The following is a 25,728-nucleotide window of genomic DNA, read 5'->3' as shown; positions in this document are numbered from 1 at the left end:
TAGCTGTCGTCGTCCTCTTCTTCTTCATTGTCTTTCATCATAACCCCTCTTTCTCCGTGCTTGGTCCAAACATTATAGTGGGGCATGAAACCGGACTTAAACAGGTGGACGTGAATGGTTCTTGACATAGAGTAATTGTGACCATTCTTACAGCCAGCACATGGACAAGGCATAAAACCATCCGCCCGCTTGTTTGCCTCAGCCGCAAGCAGAAAAGTATGCACGTCCTCAACGAACTGGGGAGAGCATCGGTCATCGTACATCCATTGCCGGCTCATCTTCATTACACAACACCGAATAGACCAAATTAATACAAGTTCATACATAAAGTTCATACAACACTTAAATGCAACAAACAAATAACTCTCTAGCTAAAGAATTTAAATGCAACAACAAATGCGATCAAGATCGCAACTAAGGTAACAATGGATCCAACAGCATAATGATACCAAGCCTCACTATCGATGGCATATTTTCTAATCTTTCTCATCTTCAAGCGCATTTTCTCCATCTTGATCTTGTGATCATCGACGACATCGGCAACATGCAACTCCAATTCCATCTTCTCCCCCTCAATTCTTTTCAATTTTTCTTTCAAGTACTCGTTTTCTCTTTCAACTAAATTTAACCTTTCGACAATAGGGTCGGTTGGAATTTCCGGTTCACATACCTCCTAGAAAAAATTTCTATGTCAACTTGATGGGCATAATTTGTCATAAACACGAAATACAACTAGTTTTAAAAGAGAATATATATACCACATCCGAATCATAACGAGGACGAGGGCCGACGGGGACGGATATCAAAACCATGGCACTATATGTATAACAAACAACGTACGGGTAAGATAATTATACGAGTAACTATATATCCAAATCACACAAACATCAATTTTTATATAAAATTTCATGAACAAGAGGCTCACCACAAGGTGGTGCCGGCGACGGGACGGTGCGGGCGATCGACGGTGGTTACGACGGAGATTTAGAAGGCACTAAGTAAACCACACCTACATATGCAAACTAAGTGTTATTTTTGACCTCAAATTGCATATAAATCAAATACTAGCACATATATATATATATATATATATATCCTCCCAAATTAGTAAACTCAAAAATCAATCACTATATAAAGCATTGCACGAGCTAATCTAGCAATGAGAGATGAAAGGACAAAGTTGCTAACCTTTGTGATGATTTGAATGGATGGGGGCCTTCAAATCTTGACAAATTTTGGGCAAAATGTGTGATGAGCTTGAGAGGAAGAGGGGAAGAACAGAGAGGAGAGGGGAAAGTGGAAGAACAGAGCGAGCTCGGGTGGACGAAGGGTCTATGTAGGATGACCTTTAGTACCGGTTCGTGCCAAGAATCGGTACTAAAGGGGCTGGAGGGGCCCCAGTCTGACAACATCCTGCCACCACTCTCATTAGTACCGGTTCGTGCGATCCTGCCACCACTCTCATTAGTACCGGTTCGTGGCACGAACCGGTGCTAAAGGTTCGCCACGAACCGGTACTAATGAAAGCGGCCCGGCTAGCCGTTGGAACCGGCACTAATGTATACATTAGTGCCGGCTCAAATACAAACCGGCACTAATGTGCTTCACGTTTGACCATTTTTCTACTAGTGGTGCCTCCCTCCCAAGTCTCCACGCAACTCGAGCAGCTGCTGGCAAGCGAGAATGGCTCGGACGTGGCCTTCCTAGTCGAGCAGAGCGAGATCCGCGCGCACAAGCTTGTGATCGCCGCGCGGGCACCATCCTTACACGAAGCGGTGGTGGCCACCAGCAACAAGGAGGATGATCACGCCACTGCTGCCGTGGTACGGGTCGACGACATGAAGGCTGCGGTGTTCAAGGCCGTGCTCCATTTTATCTACACCGACGAGCTTCTTCCTAGAGATGGCACTAGGTTGCTGGCTGGGGACATGCTCACGGCGGCGTGCCGGTTTGGGCTGACGAGAATGAAGGCCATGTGTGAGAACTTGTTGTGCGAGTCCTTGTCGAAAGATAACGTATTGGCCACTGTGAAGTTCGCGCGCCATCACCACATGATTTTGTGTTTGAAGGTCAAGACATAAACAAAGAGGCACATAACTTGGTTAAACTTTTCTAGTTCCTTAGAAACAGAGTGCCACTTGTGGCAGGGGTTTCCCATTACCCATTTGTTATGCCTTGTAAACCTAGTTATTGATTAATAAAAGAAGTTTTTCCACACACAAAAATTGATCAAACTTTATACATACTTGAAGAACATGCATATGTATTTATTTCAAAAAATGTCTTTTTTTTAACTTTTGAACATATTATTTTAAAGGCTCCATCGAGCCTATCCTTTGCAACGCCGCTCTCACTAGATGCTTGTTTTTCTTTTAAGATGAGCCCAGTAGATGCCGCAAACCTTATTTATCGCTTGCTGCGGCAAATTGTCACCAGAACGCACAGGCGAGCGCACCAGCGAGAGCAAGTGGGCCGCCCATTTAGGGTACACAGAGGCATTCCGGCTCATGTTTTAGTACCGGTTTGGGAACCTTCTAGAAGCATTCTAAACTGGTTTTTTTGTTTTCTGATTATTTCTTTATTGGGTTTTTTATTTTAATTTTGATTTTTTTTCTGCTTCTTATTTTTATTTTACAAACAATAATTTGTAAATGTCCGCAAATTTTTAAAAAGTTAAAAAAATTGCAAACAAATCGTGATTTCAACCAATGTTCAGAATTTGGAAAATGCTCGAACAATTTTTAAATGGTTTATGATTTCAAAAAAATAAAAACATGTTTTTAAAATTATTCACGAATTCAAAAAATATTTGCATTATAAAAAGTTCAACAAAATTAAAAAATAACCGTGTTTTCAAAAACGTCGGCAAATTTCAATAAATGAACGCAAGTATCAAAGAATATTTGTGATATAGGGCTCAACCCTCATCTCTTTTTTTTTTTGGAGACAACTCAACCCTTAGCTGAAGCTGAAGGGAGTGACAACTACATGTAAATACTTTGTAACATTCAGAAAGATCATTGGGTTCAGAACAATCTGTTTGAATGTATGTACACCTGACACGTCTGAACAATATGTCCATCATAGTCCGGCAGGGCTGCCGTCTTTCCTCGGGTCGCTCACCGCCGTCAGCATCCCGCGGAACACGTTCTCGCCGCCGCCGCCACTACCACCGGAGACCGGCGCCAGCAAGTCCTGCACGATCAACTGGCACACGGCCCCGGGCGACGTGCTCTCCAGCACGTGGCCCCTCCGCCGCAGAAACTCCATGGCCTCGGTGCTGAACTCGATCACCTCGCCGTCGGCCGTCGTGGCGTCCTCGTACCGCACCACGTTGGGCACCAGCTTGTGGTACACCCTGGGGCTCTGCACCGCCGCGAGGGGGCTCATCCCCACCACGAAGTGGTTCAGGAACACCTGCGTCACCGCCGTGATGATGTTGGTGCCCCCGCTCGCGCCCACCACGCCGGCCAGCTGCCCGTCCTTGAGGATGATCGCCGGCGTCATGGAGGAGAGCGGCCGCTTCCCCGGCGCGATGAAGTTGGCCGGCGCCGGCGGGAGCTTGTCCGGGGTCGGGTTGGACGACGGCACCGAGAAGTCGTCCATCTCGTTGTTGAGCACGATGCCCGTGGACGGCGACAGCACGTGCGCGCCGAAGTAGTAGTTCACCGTCGTCGTCATCGCCACCGCGTTCCGGTCGCCGTCCACCACGCACAGGTGGCTCGTGCCGTTGTCACGCAGCTGGCTCCATCTGATTGACCGACACACACGAAACCTTTCAATTACTCGGTGTGCAAACGAACGGTGCGTGCACAAATGTTGATGCATGATCGACAATGGCATCCATAAATAAAATTTTGTTCCAACGTACGTACGTACTTTGCGAGGTAGTAGGCGGGAGGGAAGGTGGTGTTGTCGGCGATCCTCCGCCGGATCTTGTCCGCGAACTCCGGCGACATCATCTCGGAGACGTTGCCGGCGACGTTGACGAAGCCGGGGTCCCCGAGGTCCATCCGCACGGCCAGCATGTGCTTCACCGCCTCGATCAGCCGGTGCACGCCGAGGAACCCCTTCAAGAACTCCGTCGACTTGTACCCACCCAACACGTTCAGCACCAACGACAGGCCGACGGTGCCGCTGGACGGAGGCGGCATGCCGAGGAAGGTGAACCCCATGGCGTCAGCTTCCATGGCCTTGCTCACCCCCACCCTGTACCCCTTCAGGTCCTCCGCCGTCACGATGCCCCCCGCCCGCCTCACGTCCTCCGCGAGCCTCTCCCCGACGGCGCCGCCATAGAACGCGGCGACCCCCTCCTCCGCAACGGCCTCCAGCACGTCCGCCAGCGCCGGGTTGCGGCAGAGCTCGCCGTCGCGCAGGAGCCGCCCGCCGGGCGCGAACACGGCGCGCAGGCCGGGGTCGGCCAGCACGTCGACCTCCTCGTCTTTCAGCGCATTGGCCACGTATGACACGATGGTGTAGCCGTCGCGCGCGAGCGCGATCGCCGGCGCGAAGAGGGACTTCCACGGCAGCCGGCCGTAGCGCGCCCACGCGGCGTGCAGGCCGGCGAGCTCCCCCGGCACGCCCATGGCGAGCGCGCCCTTGAACTTGGTCGTCGGGTCGGCGGCGTACATGGTCTGGCAACACACAATGCACATAGTTTCAGCCAACCATCCATCCATCCATCCGTGCAATTTTCTTTCTTGTCTAGTCTAACATGGCCGATCAAACCCTAATAATTTCAGCTAGCCATCCATCCATCCATGCATTGGCTTTCTTGTACAATTGGCAATGAGTTACACTGTTACAGAAACTAATTAGCATGGCTAATTTTGTGCGAAGAATCAACATGGCCAACTAATTAGCAATTACTACTTACATAATAAAGCGCAAATCAATGGAATTAACCACGAGCGACCGATCAATGCAAATTAGGTTAGCAGTGCAAAATCTGAACTGTTGTGACACGCACGTTCGCTCTCGTTCAACACACATGAACTACTCACCAAGGTGAGAGAAAATGATTAGCATAGATCTATATGAACCATGGTGGTGACACACGCATGCTACGCATTGCTTAAAATTTTTTCTCTTTCTTTCGACATGGGGTAGGTGGAGGTGGGTACCAGAAAGCAAAGGCCTCTCTTGATTTGTTTACTGTTACGGATAAGATGTGGAGTACCATTTGTATTGATCCGTGTGGCTATAAGGACTATCGCCGGGGAGAATCTCAGCCAAAAACAGAGATGAAAATGTTGTCAACTGGGTGAGCTAAGCTAAGGAGAATGCCTAATTAATCTAAATCATTGTACTAGCTAAATCAAATGCAAAATCTTCTTTTTGCAAAATAGTAATCCAAATCTTAATTGTTGTGAAGTACTCCCTTTTTACAACAATGTAAGACATTTTTGCAGTTCATCACATGGCACGCTACACATTGCTGAATTTCTTTTCTCTTTCTTTTGCGACATGGTAGGTGGGTTACAGATCGCAAAGGCTTCTCTTGATTTGTTTACTATTATGGATAAGATACCCCATAAGCCATAATATACAGTTTTTGTTGATCCGTCGCTCGTGGAGCACGAGATGATTCTAAGATCTCAGCCAAAAACAGATATGAAAATGTTGTCAACTGGATAGGCCAAGCACTACTACACCCACTACAGCTAAGGGGATGGCCTAATTAAAGCCAAATTTAGTTGTACAAACTGGGTAGCTAGGATGAGTGTGACGAGTAAAACTGTAAATGTTTTGCCATCCTTATGAAATTATTATTATTATTATTATTATTATTATTATTATTATTATTATTATTATTATCGCTGTAACTAGAGTAGGGCATTTTGAAGACCGAGCTCCATGAAGGCCTTAATTTAGAAAAAAAATCCAAATTTTCATTTTCAAAAAAATCTGAAAAATGCACATGTATTTAAAGATGTAATGTGTATGTGTGTAAAATTTCAGGATGAAATACCTTGAATTGTGAGCAGCAATAAAAACACAAATTGTGGACTTTGAAGATGAACAGTAAATATGCTAAAAAGCCACATATTCGTCTTCTTTGTGTAGCTCTCATTTTAACACATTTCAACCTTAAAATTTACACACACATCGTACATTCGTCTTTTTAAATTGATTAAGGCCTCCATCAAACTCGGTCTTCATTTGGCATTTTCGCTGTAACTAAACCTATTTTACATTCTTTGCTTCGACATAGTACTGGTAGATGCATAGTCCTTGTCGCCATAACAATTAAATCTGGATGCATATTGCTTGTCATATTCATTGAGCTACCACTCCATTGGTATAATCAAGAGCACAAGCTAGATGACACAGGTCGGTTCCTATTTCGTAAGCATGCGAGGCCCACCGTACAGCGACCTCAAGCGCGAGCACGACGGGCCCACCAGACAGCGACCTCCCGCGCAAACCATAGCGGCTGGCAAAGGGACCCACGGGCCATACGCACGAGCGGAACGAGCGAGCTAACGAACGCATGGGCGAAAAAATCTCGCTTTTCGCTGTCGTGCCGCTCTCACGAATGATTGCAACGTACAATAGTAATAGCAGCGTAAACGTACCGGCGTGGCCGCCGCCGGCGCGGTCTCGCGGGCGTCGAAGGCGACGGCGTCGCCGGAGGCCGCGTCCCTCACCACGATGAACGCGCCGCCGCCCAGGCCGCTCGACATCGGGTGCACCACGCCGAGGCACAGCGCCGCCGCCACGGCCGCGTCCACGGCGTGCCCGCCCGCGCGTAGCGCCGCGGCGCCCACCTCCGAGCACCGCCCATCGTCCGCGGCCACCGCGGCCACGCCGGACTGCACCTCGTGCCTGCTCTCCCGCGCGCCAGACACCCTCGAGCTCCGGCCCCGATCAGTGGCAGGCTCGACGCCCGAGCCCAGGAGCAGCAGGAGGACGCCGGCCAGGGCGAGCAGCGCCACGGCGATGCCCAGCGCGGCGCACGGACGGCGGACCCTGCGCCGCGGGGAGCTCGCGTCCGGCGAGACGCCGGCGCCGCCGAGCAGCGGGCTCTGCAGCGCGGCCATGGCCGGAGATTCCGTGGACGGCCAAGGGTGGGACGGAGCCAAGGAGGAGAGGATTCTTTGGGCGGTGAGAGCTCACGGTGCGTGCTGCCGTAGTGCTCTGTGTTCGCTGGCCTGAGATTTTTTATAGCTCCCTCCAACTGGCCAAAAAAGTCTCTACTTTTCACTGTTAGTTTTCTCGTTGTGAATATATCTATGACCCGAGACACGATCAGGGACCGAGTTTCACAATACAAAATGCAGAAGGGGAAGGGTAGACGTAATCGCAAGGATTCTTTCCAAACTAATCCAATTCGGCACTAAAAAAATTGCAACCTTTGCTTAATTGCTCCAGGGCACCGGTGTGGATTGCCCACACTTCTTATTTAGTGGAGTACTTTTTTAGCTCTCGTTGTGGACAGGGAAGCAGATAAGTGCGCGCCTCGGGAGATCCCGATCGGCCGCCGCCGCCGTCGCCTCCCCAGCGTCGCCTTCCCCTCGCCGCCGCCGGAGTGCGCCCGCCGGGCGAAGCCCGCGCGGCGCGGGCGGCGGCGGGGCATTCCCTCCTTCCTCTGGTCCTCGTGGCAGCGGCGCGGGCCGTCAGATCGGGGACAAGGGGCGCCTCGTCCGGCTGGTCTCCCGGAGGTGGGGATGGCTGGATCCGGCGGCGACTGGGCTAGGAGGAGGTGGCGCGGTGTGGCGGTGCTGGTGGCAGGGTTTCGGTCGAGGTCGTCTTCGATCTAGATCGGGATCTCCATCGGGGGCGTCGCACGACGGTGGGATCGGATCGGCGGCAACGTCACCGGTTCGGCGGAGGGCTCCGTTCTAGCCAACCGCGAGATCGGGACGCCGTGGCTTCCGGTGAAAATTGCGTCTGACTGCGGTCATGGCGGACGATGGCGGCGTCTCGGACGTCGTTCCCTTCTCGAGGCATCGTCGTTGCAGGTCACGTCAACCTGATCGAAAGGTTCCGGGGGAAACCCTAGATCTGGATCTACCGGATCGGATGATGGCGACGTTTCGATGTCGTTCTCCCTCCTGGGGGCATCGTTTTGGAGCAAGTGTTGACTGGAGGGGACAAGAGGAGGAGCGGCGTGGCATCTGGCACGTCGACAACGGCGGGTCTCAGCGGCATGGAGCAGCGGGGGTCTCGCCGGTGGGCGTGTGATGATGGACGAGCGCAGGATGGTGGCGCCGTCTGGCGTCGTGGTGGCGTCGATGGCAGAGAGGCCTGGCACGGTTCATGCAACAGTACAGCTCTGAACATGGATTGATGGTACGTGGCTACGGCGGCCTCATACCCGGCAGGGGGCCTGGTTGAAGAGCACGCCGGACTGGTGGGTGCCCATACCCGGAAGGAGTCCTGGTTGGGACCTCAGGTCTCAGATGTTAGGTTTGGCTGCGAGGTCTGTTTAGTATTAGGCCCAGACCATCAGCGCCCCTTCACCAGTTAGATAGGAGTAGCGACAGAGGTTGCGAAGATGGTGGCTTTGGTCTTACTGTTGTACGACTTTGTAAGGTCTTGTGTATAATCAATAAAGTGGCCGTATGCATCGTCCAGATGCAGAGGCCGGGGTATTCCTCCTTTTCGAAAAAAAGTGGTGCACAAGTACTACTTGGTGCTTGTCAGCTTGCAGGGTGAGGTGACCATGATCAGCTTCATGGTCTCGTTAATGAAATCGTGGGAGAAATCCCTTTCTTCGAAAGAAAAAAGTCAGAAATAGTATCATTTTGGAAGAACAAAGTGAAAAGAAAAAGGAAATTACTTTGTGTTTTTCTATCAGAGAGCAGAGTGGCCGTAGCAAAAGGACCAGCTGGTAATCCAAGTTTGTAGGGAACAACTAGGAGGAAGGATGTCACTGTCGTGGTCACGCTTGTAAACGAGACGCCACCCCCTTCCCTTGTACTCCTAGTTGCAACTGGTAGTAGTATTTTCTTCCACGCCTCAATTCCTCCTCTTTCTCTCCGATCTCGCCGCCGGCCGCATGTCTGTTTGCGACTATCTGCAATTGGGCAAACCAGGAAGCCATTACAAGCGTCGCGGTTCATGTCATGTCAGAGAGTATTCATAAATTATGTACACATGGCGGCAAAACTGTCTAGATGCATCGGATGCGCATGTTTGCAGTACAATTCTCTGGTCCTTGAGCATTGTCGACTTGGCCAAAGAAAAAAAAAAGGGAGCATTGACTACGAAAAATGAGCCGCTTTATTCATCATAAAAAGGTACTACATCAATATACATTTTTCATACGTAGCAGAAATAAAAAGTATATATACTGTGCATACATAAATCAAAATAGACCTACTTTCTTGTTGTATTTGGGTCAGAATCTTGTCTTGTCTGCGTACAACACAAATCACCGTAGTACTGTATTTTTTGTACTAATGAAACCGTAGAGATACATAGGTAAAGATCACATAAATGTTCCCATAGGAAAAAATGAATTTCTTTGAAACTTGGAGTACAGTAATATTGGGGCAATGACATGTGGGCGTCCTTAATTAATGTGGGGAGTGTGACTGCTGACAGTCCAGTGATTGGGTGAGCGAGCAGGCGACACAAAATTAAGGAATTATTGGCCTACATCTCGCCTCGCACGATGGTGACAAGATTGCAACAGCGGATCGCACCACACGCTGTCTCCAGCCAAATCAAATCACCCACACACGTTCCGATTCCGATTCGAATGGAATTGAGAGGTCGGTCGTGCGTAATGATCGGTCGATGGATAAAATGGTTGGCACGCCACACCGCACACGTGACTGGCGTGGCCAGGCCAGCAGTCATATTTCGGCGAAAAAATAAAAATAAAAAAAGGATGAAATGGCTGGGTTGTCCCCGCTGCCTGCTGCTGGCAGCGTCAGAGAGTCGTCCCAACATCTGGGAGGACCAAACACTAGTACAGCGGGCGTAAAGTTTGTTCTGCACCCGGTTGCCTTCTTTTACGCCTCCGACGAAACGGAATCGCGGCAGTTCCATGGCCGGACACACTCAGCAAGGCAGTTCCTACAAATGGGCAAACAAACCAAAGCCAGTCATTGCATGCGTCGCCGTCAGAGCGGATCCATGGCCATTTCGTTGCGCTGGTTGTTACAGTTGTGTACACGGTGTCACGGTAGCAAGGCCCATCTAGATACGACTAGCTGAGTGCCCGTGCGTTGCCACGGAATAATAAATTTTTATATGAAAATATTGATATCAAATGTCATTGTAATTTATAATGTGCTTGTTGTACGCGGCTTACGACTGGGTTGAGACAAATATCATCTCCGAGTGTGTCCTCATGACCCCCTCCGCTCTATCGTTTGCTAATCGCGAACGACGTGTTGTTCTATCTCCGTCCTCTCATGTTGTTCCTACCGTGGTAAGCTAATAATGGTGAGCGCTTTCTTATTTTTTTAACCTTTTCCCGTGTGCCCTCCGGCACGATCTTCTATAGCATCACCGACCGCGGAGATCGTATTTCTTGGTCACCCGAGCAGTCATGCCACCCCAAATCATTGCGGCCTCATTCCCGCTTGCTTTCTCTCCCACGTCCAGGTCCTCCTAGCCTGCTCACACGATTTTTTGGGTCATGCCATCGTCTCAGCACGTGCTAGTCATGTTTAATGTGACCTGGTTGTGACCGATACATAGATTAGTAGTGCTTAGTTGCTCACATTAGATTTCCAATCGTAACTTAACATTGACCAATTTTCCTATGCCTTCTCCCTTGCGACTCAAGAACCTCAGTTTATGTCCCTCTTTATCATGTGCCTTCTTCACTGTTCTTATCGTCATGCAGCAACAAACAAAGTATGTGTGCACCACTAATTCTATTTCTCAAATGCATCCAAGCATAACATATGTTTAGATTTTCACCACTTGGCTATAAACGCGAACATTTTTCTTTCATTCCCTCCCTCTCAGCCACCATGTGGACTATTTCTCCATCGCTACCATGTCTCCAACTGCATAGACGACATGAAAATTGACGCATGCATAGGGACCTACGATATTCAGTAATTTGGATGTTGGATGATCTCATTAGATGTACTTCAGCCACCCTGATTGTTGTGCATTTGCTCGAAATATTTTCACCAAGAGATTATTGTGCAGACAAGTCACCTCAACTGAGAATGAAAAACTAAAAATGAAAACTATGCAAAACCAGATTGTTTACACTGAGCATTACACAGTTTTGATTTTCAATATATGTTGCCTGCTTGCAGCAGTAGTTCTGCATCTTTGGTGCACACATACGGATCCACCATTTCTGAGTTGTTTACCTCGCAGTCAACAAAGTGTTAAGTCAGTAGCATTTTCTATCGAGGCAAATGATAATATTATACATGAATTAAATCTTAAGCATATAACATGATCATGCTTGATAAACAGATAGTATTCCAACTCACAAGGATCACACTAAGCCAACATATCAATATTCAGTAACAGAAACTTAGAAGTTCCCTTTTACTCTAACCTGTTTTAAGAAGATTTTCTATCAGATTACCCTTCTCTTTTATTATATTGTTTGCCTGCATATACTTCTCTTCAAGGACTGCTAGGGTGGATTCAGCTTCCTGCATCTTTTTCGGAAAAAGAATGAAAAAAGAATACAAATGATCATTCAGTCATTCGACAAGCATATGACAAGAAAACATGTGTACCTGCAATGTCTGAAGCTTTTCGCTTAAGTCTGCACTTAACACTTTCTGAGAATTGTACAATCCTCGGAGCTCTTCCAATTGCTATTATAATTATAAATCATACTTTTAGTTCTCAAATCAGTTAGAATTCCAAATCCACACCGCCACCAAGACTAAATGTATACCTTATAATTTGACTGCAAATCAAGCACTAAACGGTCCAGCTTCTCTGACATAGCCTGAAATGTTTAACCAGCAAACTCAAGTCTAATATTTACAGCCTAGTATATAACCTTCTTTTCAACTTCATCGGCTAGGTATTGTTCCCCTGGAATATATATACCATTTTCCCCTTGCAGCATACAATTCTGTTATAGATAAACAACCTGAATAACTATAGTGACTTAAAGTATATGGCTTTTGAAATGGCCTATGCTCAAGGTAAGCAAATGGTTGCAGAAAAAATAGCTTATTTCCAAGAAAGATCCGGAATCAAGCAAAAATAAGTTTTTAATATTCCTGTTGTAATCAAGTAACTGAAATTGAAACCTTGCAAAAAAAAACGTTCGGCAAGTGGACGTTCAAGATAATTTAACTCACTGGATGTTATCTCCGTAAAGGTAATTTCACATGACATGACTCTGGATTCCTCTTCACTAATCAGCAAGGCAATAGATATCACATATTAGAAATTGTTAAATTTGACAGGATCATCAAGCTTAATCGTGAAGCACACAAGGGGACGATTATGTTGATAACCTTGGTCTGATGATCCTCACATTACTCTTGGTAGTAGCGAACTCATGGGGCTATGTGCAGCCCCATCACTACAACACGATCATACATCAACAATAAACAAAAGCTACTCAGGCATAACAGCACCACTGTCAGGCATAACCAAAAGCGGAGATTTCACGGCTCCTGAGGTTGGCTGATGCTGGGCTACGGCTCCTGCGGGGTGGACGGCAGGATGCTGGGCTACAGCTCCTGCGGGGTGGATGGTAGGATGGACCCTTGCGCGGGGTCAATGAGTTCACGCTTGCATTCCAAGATTGGTCCATATGTATAAGTTGTAAGTACTTGTACCAAATAATTGTGTATAAACAGAGAAGAGCTTCTAGATTACTGCAGGACAAAGGGTTGCAAAGCAGGATCATACTTTTGGTAAACAATGCATAAACATCCCAAGTCCTTCTCCTTTAGTTTTGGACCTGTGTGTACGAGCCAACAACATGCTCCTTGGCTCAATCCGAAACAGCTCATCAGTACACAAAAGAAATAAACTGCACGCAGCAAGTCCAGCATAGCTGATGATAATTCCAAAACAGCAAAATGTTGTTCTCTTGAACATGGAGAACACAGACTCATGGTAATTATGGTCGAGGAACCAGACCTGCATATCTGGTCCTTGTCATCCTCCTCAAATGGCACTGCAAGATCAAACGCCGGCCCAAATCACAAATTCAGCAAACCTCCACCGTAAACAGCTCTACAAATCTAATCACGCAAGGGTTTCACGCCAGCAGATGTAATTGCAGCTACGGTCAGGGCAGGTTCCGTGGACCCTAGGTTACGCCAGAGGTGCGGATTCCTCGGGAAATAGGCGGGGCGGACCGGATGACGCAAACCCTAGTAGGACAGAGACGGGGGGTTCGCTCGCTTACCGGCTTACGAGTTGGTGACGTCGACGACGCCGTGGGAGGAGGTGCCGAGGAGCACGTCGACGACGAGCTTCCGGGTGTCGCGCGGGCGACGCGGTTGTAGTGGTCGACGATGCTTAGCAGCACCACCGGGTGCACCACCACCTTCTCCAGCGTCCACCCCGAGAGCTGCCTCCTTCACCACGTCCATCTCCCCCCTCTCTCCTCGCCGCAAAACCCTAGCGGTGGATCTCCAGGAGGAGGATGACGCTGGGGTGGTTTGGGTTCGAGGGAGAGGGTCTGGCGACGGATATGCAGGTCAAGGGAAGAAGGTGTGGGGGCGTGGTGGACGTGGGATAATTTTCCGTTTTTTTCTTGTTTGGACAACGATTTTTCCATGCGGGAGTCGTACGAGGGGACGTGGATCTCGTGCTATACGTGAAGGTCGAACCATCACGATGTCCGATTCTTCTTTAATAATAGAGATATGCATGGCTGGGCGACCCCGGCTATCATCCATCTCGTTTGGGTCTCTCCAGGAAACACGTCGCCTTCAGAAACATCAACTTCCATTCCATGTACTATGATGTATCCAGCACGTCGCCTTTCAGAAAAAGAAAATGTATCCAACACATTGCTTTCAGAAACAAGCACAAAAGACTTGTCCTTCGTTATTATGATGAATGACGACGGAGACATTCATTCGGAACACAGGAAAAAAATATTTTGGCTTCTCTATGTCACTAGCTAGAAGGCTGCCAGGATGGGAGTGCCTGTGAAAAGAATATAAAGTGTCTCCTTACACGAGAGGGATCTCGCACAACTCTGCGCCATATAACCTGCCCTTGCTGGTGGGCTGTCCATTTCGAGCCATATCAGCTTATCAGGATCACATCCTGGAATGGTGGACGAAGAGCCTGCCTATGGAAGGCATCTGCAACGCTATGATCGCATATCTAGACGTCATTCCAGAAGGTAGCTAGCCTTCTCCCCATTACCAGGCTACCAGCCTTATCCTCTCAACATGACCAAAAAGGGGGATGCCAGAGATGGGAATCCCTAGGCTTGCACTTAACTTGGTGTGGGTCGCCTCCAGAGATGGAAGCATTTTGCCAACAGGGGTATTCAAGAATCTCCCTTGCAGGCATCCCACTCTGCTCCCTGATTTGCTCGGCCCTTTTTTACCTGGTGCCTTCTTCCATTACTAGCATTTGCTGCATCCTACTAGCTGCCAGTTCCTCTCATGTTTGCCCAGCGATTTCTTCGGCTGTACGGTTCGTGCCGCCCACAAGCCATCGCTTGCTTTCGGCTTCGCCTTGGTTTTCTAGATTCCGAAATGTGTAGCCAGCAAACTGCTTGTACAATTAAGATCTCACGGAACTTACTGTCTAGTTGTGGCTGCATTTGGCATTGTTAACTTGAACTGCGCAACCAACATGATTTTGGTTGACTGAAGTCGTAGCAATTAAAAAGGAAACGGGGAAGGCAGGGAGAAGAAATTTAAAAAGAAAAAATCAACATCTATCGCACATGCCTTGAGGAACTCTTGTGTTTGCACCTTGACAATTATTCTATGTACTAGGCTGGTTTCCCAATGTATCCAACCTGCGCCACTAAAGTCCTGCAAAGCCAAAGTACCCATCAGCACCAACAAGACACCCGAGGTCACCACCAAACATCAAGTTTACATCGAGGACATGGCCATAATAACCGACTAAAAAAGCTTCACTGAGATAATGGTCAAAAAAAAAATTTACCTTGCGTGACCTACTTCATCCAACCGTCGGCATGCCCTATTTCTTACAGCCCAACACCGGGATTGGCAGATCCCGCGGCCACGACTCCCATTCCACCTCCCTGGGCAGGCCTAGCGGCTCCGCGTTGTCTCAGCTGCGAGTCTGCGCGACGATCTTCCACCCATTTGCCATCTTTGTCGATATCTTGTACAAGTTGATCAATCTTGCGAAACTGGTACGGCCATGTCGAGTTGTATAGGAACTGCCGGAGATCGAACCTGTTATCCTCTGGTGAATAGCTCTGCAAAAAAAGTAGACTAATGTTATAACAACGTAAGGTGGGGGCAGATCTTATACCTACACACCGAAACAAGCGAGCACCTCAGCGTGATAGGATGGTGTCAAGACCGTCATCTTGTGCCGGTTTATGGCATAGTACTTGAAGAAGTGCTTCACTTTATCGGCCACTTCTGAGGGGGATAGTCGCCCACACCACCTGTGGCAGAGGTTCTGTAGCAAGATGTGTTAGCATTTAATACTTGGAAGCATATTTGCACTGATGACAATAAACTCAATAATTTCACTGACAATTTTAAGATAAACTACTCCCTCCGATTTGTACTAAATCAGTGACAATTAATATGGATCAGAGGTACTAAATCAGTGATAATTAATATGGATCAGAGGGAGCAGTTATTTCCTATATCCAATCCAACATTTTTTCAGCAACATCATTGCAATAGTAAGACTACTGAAATAGGAACACTACTAAACACAATAGAAAACACACGGCGGCACCATTAAAAATAATTTTAAAAATCTGAAACTTCTTGTGTAGATGGAAAGTAGCATAATCTAGCATACTGCACAAATTCAGTCCAATACATAACACATTAAGAGAAAGTATTGGGTGCTCACGGTACTCCTAACTTCAAAAATAAACCCCATAAAAGTCATGAAAAATTCTCACATATATACACCAAAGAAACAACAACAGATGTTCCCAGTCTTGTTATTACATAGATTGACTTTTGATGTCTATTGCTAAGTTTTATTATTCAAGTATAAAAAAAAGTTCGTGGAAGTGTCAGTCTTTTTACTTCACAAAAGAACTTTTCTACCATCTACTATCCACCCTAATAGTGAGAGGAGAGGTGAAAACGATGCAGGCGAGTAAAATATCAAACTCTGTGCAGCCATCCCCTTTTAAGTATCGTTTAACCGAAAGAAACTGCACTGCAATCCACGAAAAATCATAAAAAAAGGACCCCCCCCCCCCCCCTAAAGGGAACTCCTTAACAATGCAGACATAATTCATGTAACAGTAACTAGAAACAAAAGGATGCAAAAGCTCGACATCATACAGACATTTTAAGTGTGCTGCAAAAGGATATCTTGAATTCTAATTTTCGGTTAGGAAACAAAATAATCAAGTCAACTGTAGACCAACCTGAAACATCGAAACAGGACCGCATCGGAATATTTTCCTTAATCTCCCATATATCGATAACTCCTCGTATGTCATCCCCATGTCCACTTCATCCAACTACACAAATGGAAATAGGGTCAAATGAGCATACTTGAGTACAGATACCTACCATAATTTTTGTTGATAGCAGCTAGCTAAGACAACCTTATGCACAAGTATAACTGAAACTTGAATGGACAATATGCTAATGAAATATTTTGAGTGCAACGTAACAAGTGAGCTAAACAATGTTCTGTTACCAATCGCAAGACAGAATCAGAATCTACATATATTTTAAGCTATAAGGCAAAGGAGCAGGGTCAAAAGCACCGGGAACACCAAGTTCCCGTCAGCAAACTAGAGCCAAAATGGAAATGAATAGAATTATTTGGACATTTGGTCACCTGGCTATAATCTGTGCGGATTGGCTCAAGCTCTGCAGTAGGAGGTGCAGCTTCAACCTCAGCCAATGAAGAATACTGAAGATGAACTGCTGCCCATCGTAGGAAAGCCCTAAGGTCTTGCTTACTTACACTTCCAATGGGGTTTATATCAGCTGAACTGCAGTCATACTAAACAAACAAAGCAATAGTTATTGTCGTTACTCATTAGTTGCCATCACGGACTATCAAAGAGTTCCAACAAGTGCTGATTGCAATGAAGGATCCGTGAAGGAAAATATATACATGGTTTCCTAGGGCCGACATGAGTGAGAACATTATATCTAAAAGAGAGCAGACTTGTGTTAAACTTTTAACTTACTTTCGTCAAGTAACCACGCAATCCTTCATCCACATTTGAGCTTCCAAGAACAAGATAGAACCCAGACTTGTTATGAACCCATGGCATTAGAGAAGCCATCATAAAGGCCAGCACCATCCTGATTCGAGCTTGAATATTTTGCAATCCCAGATTCTCAGTATGTGATCCCCCGTCAACCTGAATTATATTAGCATACATATGTGATCATCAGAATTTGCCTTGGCAGCTTCCAGCATGTCAAGGAACCAAATGCAAGCATGTCACTGTTCCTAGCCACTTTGTGAATTAGTTCTTGCTTTGTAGGTTATCTAATACATTTGGTTTCTCAAACTAGAAAATGGGATTTCAGAATTGTATGTCACACAGCACTTGTTCTTGGCTTCTTTCCGTTTCTACTTCCATATTTACAAAGAAATGTTTCTCTGCTTATATATTTCACTATTTCAGAATGGATGAATACTTAAGTTTGGGATATTTTGTATTTCACAAATATTGCATCCAACTAGGTAACATTTACCCACCACTAAGGATATAGGACAAAAGCTTCAGTTCAACATTCTTTGTTGGCCGCAAAAACAAAATGTTGTGAAATGCGGATAAACAAATATTGCGAATAAATAATATATATTCACAGAATCCATTTAAGCAATTTCTTTAGTAGATTAGAATGTCATAGTATCAAAATACCTTGTAGCGTGGTCGCTTGCCAGTTAATCTTTCAAACAAAGAAAGAAATGCAGACACTACACTGTCAATAGGTACATCAAAGTGGAATGAACCAATCTCTTCCGCCAGCCTTTTGGCGCGTGATCTGGTATCTTCAGAACTGTGGACAAACAATACTGTGAATAAGGGAAAACAAAAACATACTGTGTGGGGAAGCAAAGTATATGCAAAGCATAATTTACACTCATTTGTGAAGAAAATTGAGAAATAGTAAAGATATAAATCAAAGAAGAAACAATCAGTGGCATATGTGAAGAAGTCCAATGCCTTGTGAAATTCTGGTAGCCATTTCGGTAGTAAACTGTATTGTTCTTGTTTCGGAGATCAATGCCAACTTCAGTTCCATGAGATGACTCTCCAACAGTCAAGCAATGCAAATTTCATTAGTACTCTCATGGAACTGAAGTCAGAGTATACAATATTGTGCCAAGGGTGTCCGAAATGCTGGTTTCAGTTCCATGAGATACAATACAAATGATACGAGCCAAGCAGGGCTTGAGAGAAAACACAGTACATATCATCATTATCAAGTTAATCAATTTACAAAGAGAATGTATTGATGCATATCAAATGGAAAGAACGATACTCTAGAGAAGGGTACACTGAAAAGAACTGAATCCTTAAGCCAAAGATTACCTATTTTCTGTTCCCATGTAAACAGTATAAAATAAACGCTTTGCAAGCTCTCTGCTGTCTGTGGGGAACTCCCCATCTCTGTACTGACCAATCCGCATAGCATCTGCCTTAACTTGCTCATCTCCTTTATCTATATCTGCATGTTGGGTGTATTAAATGATAATTAGTCTCATAAATAGGTATTCCCTTCGTTCAGAAAATACGGCAAGAAGCGACAGTTTTGGCTCCCGGCCCCCGCGTCGCTCCCAGGGGGTGACTCGGGTGGCGAAACCCTAGCTGCCACCTCAAACTCCCCTCCTCCCCTGGCCGTCGCCGGAGGATAACCGGCGGGCGAAGCCCTCGCCGTTGGACGGCGGCGGCGGGGCCCTCGTCCGTGAGCTCGCGCGCTGCTGTTTGTGCGCTGGAGCGGCGGGAGCGCGCGGTGGCGAGGCAGGCGGTTGTCTGCGCTCAGGGGAGGCCGTGATGGTGTGGAACGCGTGCGCGGTGGCGCTGCTGTGGCGGCGGCCGGCCGCTGCTGCGAGCGGCAGAGATGAGGGCACCTAGATCGGGGCTGCGCGTTTCTGCCCCAACCCACCCGTCCCCCTCCTTCCACCCCTCCCGGCCGCTGCCGGTGGTAGCCGCTGGGCGGGTGAGCACGCGCGCGGCGGTCCTTGACGGCTGCTGCTTTGCTGTGCCCCGGCGGTTCCTGGCGGCGGTAGCTGCGGGCCGGCACGGCGGCGGCGCGGTGCAGGTGGCTGCTGTCGCCTGCTCGTCGCGCTCCCGGCGGTGGCCGGCCTGCTGGCACTGCGCCGGTCGGTGCTCCTCCTGCGACTACAACGTTCCTAGGCATCCCTCCATGTGTGCTGGTCTTCTCCGACGTTCTTCTCCAAGTCCGGTCTGCCATTGCATCTGAGGTCCTTGTTCATGGGTCGGGGCGAAATCCCCGCGCGGCGACGGCCTGCGCTGTCAACGGCGACGCCCAAGGGTGCCGTCACCTCCTTGGAGGCGTTGGCATGACCCTGACCAGATCTCCTCCTCGAGCACCGGGAGAAATCCCAGGTCCGGCCTCCCGGACCGGGCAGCGGCGGCATCTCAGCGCCGTTCCCCTCTTGTAGGTGCTGCTTTGGCTGCAAGTGGAGTTTGATGCGGCAGATGGAGGCTGGTGATGCATCGCTCTAGCGTAGACTGCTACACAGGGAGCAGATCGCAATGTATGCCAGCGCCGGCGCTCCCCCAACGATTGCTACACCAGTTCCTGTTGAGCCCTGCCCTTCACCCGCCGACTCTCTAGGCACATGGGTGAGAGGTACGTTGGCCTGGGCAGTCCTGGAGCTGCAATCGTCCCTGGAGCTGTCTGACAATGGCAGTGACGCTGCCCTGCTGGGCGAGGCCTAATGTCGTTGCGTGTCTGTAGTTGAGGGCACCTCCTCACCTAGTTGTAGTCGCTTGGTGAGGACGGTCGTGTGTATGTGTGTGCGTGTGTGTCCCTCCTTTCTGGAGGTTGTACCCCTGATGTCTTCCTGTTCAATGAAATGAAACGCAAAGTCTCTTGCGTTTTCTCAAAAAAAAAAAGGCAAAATTTTAACTTCCAAGTTCAAGCTTTGACCAACAATTAATCCGATAATAATAATGTGTAGGTTATGTGGCATAAATTTGGTATTGTTCGATTCGTGTTGGAAAGAAATTATGATGATGAATTTTCTAGCTATTAAACACTTTAACTTGGAGAGTGAAAATATGCCTTATATTCAGGCAGTATTGTCTTAGTGGAACCTATTATTACTGAAATGAAAATAATAAGAATACTACAGCTAAGAATATGTACAGAGGATCAGTGCTGATAGTTGCACCGATGGGGATGTAGTTCCTCCTATTTCTTTTCTAAGCACATATGGTTGCAAATCCAGTGTGCAGATAAACTATTTAACTGCGTTCTGTAACCTACTCCCTCCTTGCCAAATTTATGACCCAGAGACTCCATGAGCAATGCATGAAGCATAAACAATCTGTTTTAACTCATCCTTGGAATGTGAGTTGTTGCTAATATGCACTATAATTTGGCAAGTAGAGAGTACATCTCTAAAGACATTTTATAAAATATACTATGCTAATGTAGGAAAATTAAGACTTTTGACCTGACCTTTTATGACAAGCTGGCACATGCAGCCAACAATTGCTGCAACGGATGAACTATCCGCACCACCAGAAAGTGGAAGCAAAAATCCAGATGCTCGACTTCTGCGAAGATAATCCCACAGCCAGCAACTAGGTCCAAATGCAATCTCCTCCTCAGGACAGTGATACATAACCTTCAGAGTGATAAAAATGGGTTACTAACTGTGACTTGTCAAGCTGGGCTGTAGTTTTCATTGGGAATTACAATCACAATTTGCATTCACTAAAAACGTTCTAGCGGTGCTAGTAAAAATTGTGTTAGATAATTCATCTCAGGTTTTTCAAGATAATACACGAAATAAATATCACTTGAAAATAAAAATCTCATAGTATCGTGATCCTACAATACGATAGGTTCTAAAACAATTCTATCTCTTTCGGACACGGTTATAAAAAGTAAAATATTCTATACTGCAGCGTTCCAGAAATAATGAAATATATCAAATCTACAAACAGAAACTAACCTCAATTGGATCAGTTGGGATCATTCCATCACGAAATGTTTGGCAAAGCTTATATTGTACCTTAACACAAGGTACTTTTGTTACATGACTTGCTTGCTCCCTAAAACTAGAAACACATGCTCGATAACTTGATACCTGGTTCAACAAAAGAATGTCCGGTTATGCAAAAGTTTGATCCATATAATTATGTCAAAGATAAATCATTATCTAATAGAACTAGAAATTTACGAGCTAGAAAAGTTACTTTTAACAAATATGAGAAAAGAACCAAAAGCTTATGACCTTAGATAATTCAACTGAAAAATAACACAAGAATAAGATTAACAATAGTGAAGATACCAGTAACTGCTGAACAACATATAATGATGCAATAGTGGAGATACCAGTAACTGCTGAACAACATATAATGATGCAACGACTGTTGCCAAATATTCTTCCAGGCGAAAACAAAGAAAGTGAGCAAAAATAAATACAGAATTGAGCAGAAATTGTTTGTCTCTGTGAGTGTAACTGGATTACCCTAATGTGAAGTGCAAATCATGTTTTCATACTTCCACTAATACTAATTCAAGAGCCTTCAGTTATGGAAATCCTTTAACTCAAAGAAGAATATGAATCACTGACAGCATTATAGAACTGCAACTAAGATCCAAATGAGCTAGAACTTACAGCATCCAGATCTATCAAAGCATCCAACACTTCAACATCCTTCAATGAGAATTGTGATCCCTGGGCAACCACATCCCCATTCACCGCAATGCAGCAGCAGCCATCTAGTGAGAACATTTGGGATAACTTAGAACAAATGAATCAAATAATACAACTCTGATAAAGACGACTCATGAATGTGTAAAACTAACTTTACACATAACTACTGCTGGATTAACAATCTGGGTATGCTAGTGATGGTTGCATCGCTTAAGGCATTTTCTCTAGCATGTGTACTTTGCTTACTGGCCCTCTATTTAGATGGTGCCCATGTCTTTTGTTTAGTCTTGAAAAAGAAAGCTAGTACTAAATTGAATGCAGGGCTGCGATACATGGGAGTCAAAAACAATAGAACCAAAAGCACTATATATCATCACTGCAACTTGAGCAACGAAACAGGAAAAAAATCACCATGTAGTGTTAATAGTGTTAATTCAGTAGACACTGAAATACCACTCAAGCTTCAGTTTTTGCAAAATACCAATATTGTTACCACCTGTCAGTGATCATGTGTTGGGTATATCCAAATACAAAGGTTATGTCACACAAACATTTGAGAAATTCCAATCGCACGCACTTCCTTCAAAGTGAACCACGATCCAATGCATCCTCAATGTTGGAAAGAATAACAGGAGACCTAAACGTCGGACTATAACTAATAATTAAGTGGTATGGAGTTTTCAAGTTCCAAAGATATAGGATAATGCTAAGAAAAACATAGAGAAAACACTGACATATTAGCATACCATAATAAAGGCGGCCACCATCACAACCCTGGTGATTAGCATACATGTATACACCACCACATAAACGGGTTGCGTCTCTCATGGAATCAATCCGAAGGTTGAGCTTCCTTAACTGATGATGGCTTCCACTTGCATTCATGAAGACCTCAACGCCACTGAATGCTAGATCAATCCGAGGAGCATTTGCAGTAAATAGCTCTTCACAGGTTTCGGCGGCCAAAGATCTGAAAATTAGTAACTAACATGAAAAGCTATAATATAACCAAATTAATTAAGCAGTCCAATATCATCAACAAATGCAAGATCATCAATCACATACCATATACAATTACTAATTAAGAATACGTAGTAAAATGAAACATATTAGCAAAGAGCAATTTGAGCATATATGCTAAAATCATAAACATGTTATAGCACATTTACATTTTCTTTAGAAGAATAGCACATTAACATTTTTTAGAGGATTTGCGCATTTACATTTACATTAGGTAATGGGACTAGCTAAGTGTCAAGTACTAGATATGCATTATGAATATCGTAAAGAGGCAGGAAAAGGCAAGGCAAGGATGATATTTGCTCAAAATGATCCTAGAGGACTACAATTAATGGTTAACAAAATTAGAACATCCTAGACACTTACATCGATATATGTAACATACGTGGACAATTTCTTCATCAAGACTTTAAAAATTCATACATGTATGAAATAAATTGTAGTTGCGCTGTACATATTTCCCTATGGTGAGGATCAAATGTCTAAGCTAGTTTGTAGACAGGGGTGACCTGATTTAACATGAAGTCACCACAGGCCATCGTAAGATATATAGTCTCACAGAGTAGCAGTTAGATAGGGACTCGAAATTAGAAGCACATGATGAATTGTAATTTGGAAGAACACCAAGACAATGAATATTTCCTTTTTTATATCCAGCTTGATTCAGAAAATGTTAGTTGGAAATGACAGTATTAGTGTTTGCTCTATCCAGTATGCTAGCCAAGACAGTATCAGCCTGAAATCACAAGTTCACAATCATAAAAAACCAATTTAAGCATTAGTACTTACACGTCGAGAAACTGCAGATAACCATAACCAAAAGGTACAGTTTCCTGGTCTATAACCTCTGAGACATCAATAGGGAGTTGAAAATCGACAAGTTCATCTTTATATGTCCAAGCAGAAAACCATCGAAATTCACGATAGTTCCCATCATTTGCAAGGGACATCTTTGGCCGAATCATAATTATCTTGCGATTTAGGCAGAAAACCTGGCAGTTGTACCGCACACTCTTGAAAATAATAGGCATTCCTATGCTGCACAAGATGTCATCTGTATAGTCACCAGACAAAATGTCCTTCAGGCACTCCCATCTGCAGGTTGTTGATACAGAAGAGCAATTAACAGAGAGTATAACTAAAGCTTGCAAGTATTTCATAGAAATGTGAAACCCTAGGCAGAATGTCATTACCAGGGATTAGTTATTGTTCATTACTTCCTCCACCAAAATAAGTGTCGTTGATTTAGTACAAAGTTGTACTGAATTAGTGACACTTATTTTGGGACGGAGGGAGTACAATTTAGGATTACCAATTGTAGCCCAATGGGCACTCAAAGGGTTGACATACAAATTCAAGCTCCGTATGCATACAGTAAAGTTTGCATGACACAATAAAAGATGCTAAACAGATTAATGAAATTACTGTTTACAGGAGAAAATAAATACCTTAAAGAACTCCAACCACTTCAATTACAATTTACAAGTGATTTCCATACATAGGTTGAGTTAATAACTAGCAGTGGAGAACCATAACTTTCTTAGCCGTATTTTGTGATAAACAGTACGACTTAACATTTAGCAGTTCATTCAGGTTCTTAGCACTGCTACGACAGCGGTACAGGTTTTGCACAACTCACAGGTTCGTCAGCTCATCATCATCAGTAAGTAGGTTACATGGAGAAGGAGCACTCACGCGTGCGCGGTGGTGTCCTGCTCGAGGAAATGGTCCTCGCAGCCGTATCCGGTGAGCTCGAGCTCGGGGCCGATGCGGACGACGGCGCCGGCGGCCTTGGCCCGGGAGATGGACTCCTTGACGTTGCGGAGGTTGGTGTCGAAGTCCATGGCCCACTGGTTGAGGTTGCAGGTGGCCACCCGCAGAAGCCTCATCTTGCCGCCGCCGCCCGAATCAGCAGGCTACAAACAAGCGCGAGCGGCTTAACACTAGAGCAAACCCAGATGGTTAAGTGCAGAAGTAGACCTCGCTGCTGAATTTCCAGAGAATCGCAGCTTACCCTCAGTCACTGTTGAATTGGATACGGAGGGTGGGCAGGCGGGTGGGTCGCTGGTATCCTGGAGACGGGTGGAGCGGCCCTTGGATCCGGAGGAGGCGAGCGGCGGATCTGGAGGGAGTGGGCGGCGGACGGCGACCTGGTCAGGTGGAGGAGGAGGAGGCGGCGGGTCGGCGGTGGAGCACGGGCCGACCCGACGGTTGCGAGGTGGAGCGGTGCGAGGATGGTGGTCGGGCGACGAGGAGCAGCTTGTGGCGGAGGGCCGCTGGCGGGGAGGTGGGGGCGGCGGCGGCGGAGCAGGAGGAAGGGGAGAGAGGGCCGGCCTCCGAGTCTCCGACGGCCAGATGGGTAGAGGAAGAAAGAAAGAATTCAGGCCGGCTTTGGGTTCATTGGAGGGGATTTTCACGGGATTCCGGTCCTCAGGATCGTGGCGCTGAGATTCCCGAGGATCGGATTCCAGAGGATTGTTGGCATCGGGTCCGCTCGGCCCCTCGGGAAATTCGCTGGCGCGAAAGAGAGCGCCCGCGTGGTGCGCTCGCGCCAAAAGAAACAGCAACAGCCGGCCGCGCTGCTCTGCTCTGCTTCGTGCCCCTCCCCGGAGAGGACTCGCTGACTTTTTGGAGTGGCCAAGTCATGATTTTTTTTCAAAACTATGTTATTTTTTATAGCAATTTCAGAAACTATAGAACGTAATGCAAAAAAACCAAAATTAGTAGCCCGTCGGCCATCTTTTAGCCGAAGTAGTACTTTTC

General features: G+C 46.3%; 2 protein-coding genes, 1 long non-coding RNA gene and 1 pseudogene across 3 annotated transcripts; 1 reads left to right on the top strand and 3 right to left on the bottom strand.

Moving 5' to 3' along the window:
* Positions 1-279: 279 nt before the first annotated feature.
* Positions 280-1,011, bottom strand: LOC147978377 (uncharacterized). Its single transcript, XR_015599584.1, has 3 exons — positions 926-1,011; positions 759-816; positions 280-673 (listed from the first exon to the last, which is right to left on the bottom strand). It is a non-coding gene; the product is annotated as an uncharacterized LOC147978377 (long non-coding RNA).
* A 1,974-nt stretch (positions 1,012-2,985) lies between these two features.
* On the bottom strand, positions 2,986-7,190 carry LOC125542669 (glutathione hydrolase 3). Its single transcript, XM_048705802.2, has 3 exons — positions 6,579-7,190; positions 3,880-4,634; positions 2,986-3,751 (listed from the first exon to the last, which is right to left on the bottom strand). Exons 1-3 carry the CDS (start codon positions 7,041-7,043, stop codon positions 3,082-3,084), a joined length of 1,890 nt encoding a protein of 629 aa, XP_048561759.2. The 5' UTR covers positions 7,044-7,190; the 3' UTR covers positions 2,986-3,081.
* Positions 7,191-14,647: 7,457 nt separating this feature from the next.
* LOC125542668 (carbon-nitrogen hydrolase family protein) lies at positions 14,648-25,478 on the bottom strand. The gene is made up of 15 exons (XM_048705799.2): positions 24,980-25,478; positions 24,661-24,881; positions 23,755-24,060; positions 22,692-22,915; positions 21,907-22,010; positions 21,238-21,372; positions 20,739-20,907; positions 18,620-18,755; positions 17,945-18,083; positions 17,258-17,434; positions 16,900-17,067; positions 16,478-16,573; positions 15,409-15,537; positions 15,049-15,328; positions 14,648-14,912 (listed from the first exon to the last, which is right to left on the bottom strand). The coding sequence occupies exons 2-14, from the start codon at positions 24,852-24,854 to the stop codon at positions 15,092-15,094; spliced, it is 2,214 nt and encodes a 737-aa protein (XP_048561756.2). The 5' UTR covers positions 24,855-24,881; positions 24,980-25,478; the 3' UTR covers positions 14,648-14,912; positions 15,049-15,091.
* On the top strand, positions 18,943-20,732 carry LOC147978376 (uncharacterized; annotated as a pseudogene).
* Positions 25,479-25,728: the final 250 nt, after the last annotated feature.

Source organism: Triticum urartu, chromosome 3A (genome assembly GCF_056163025.1).
Source record: "Triticum urartu cultivar PI428250 chromosome 3A, HENAU_Tu73, whole genome shotgun sequence".
NCBI classification, from domain to species: Eukaryota; Viridiplantae; Streptophyta; class Magnoliopsida; order Poales; family Poaceae; genus Triticum; species Triticum urartu.
The sequence above is the reverse complement of the archived record's forward strand: the minus strand, read 5'-3'. Positions and strand labels throughout refer to the sequence as shown.

Excerpts from the sequence above, each read along its gene's own strand:
- LOC125542669 (XM_048705802.2), bottom strand. The coding sequence starts at position 7,043 with ATGGCCGCGCTGCAGAGCCCGCTGCTCGGCGGCGCCGGCGTCTCGCCG. Across the intron at positions 4,635-6,578 it reads CGCCGGCGGCGGCCACGCCG|ACCATGTACGCCGCCGACCC; the intron begins GTACGTTTACGC and ends GTGTGTTGCCAG. Across the intron at positions 3,752-3,879 it reads CCCGCCTACTACCTCGCAAA|ATGGAGCCAGCTGCGTGACA; the intron begins GTACGTACGTAC and ends TCGGTCAATCAG.
- LOC125542668 (XM_048705799.2), bottom strand. The coding sequence starts at position 24,854 with ATGAGGCTTCTGCGGGTGGCCACCTGCAACCTCAACCAGTGGGCCATG. Across the intron at positions 21,373-21,906 it reads CTTTGATAGATCTGGATGCT|GTATCAAGTTATCGAGCATG; the intron begins GTAAGTTCTAGC and ends TTGTTGAACCAG. Across the intron at positions 17,435-17,944 it reads GCAAGCGACCACGCTACAAG|GTTGACGGGGGATCACATAC; the intron begins GTATTTTGATAC and ends AATATAATTCAG.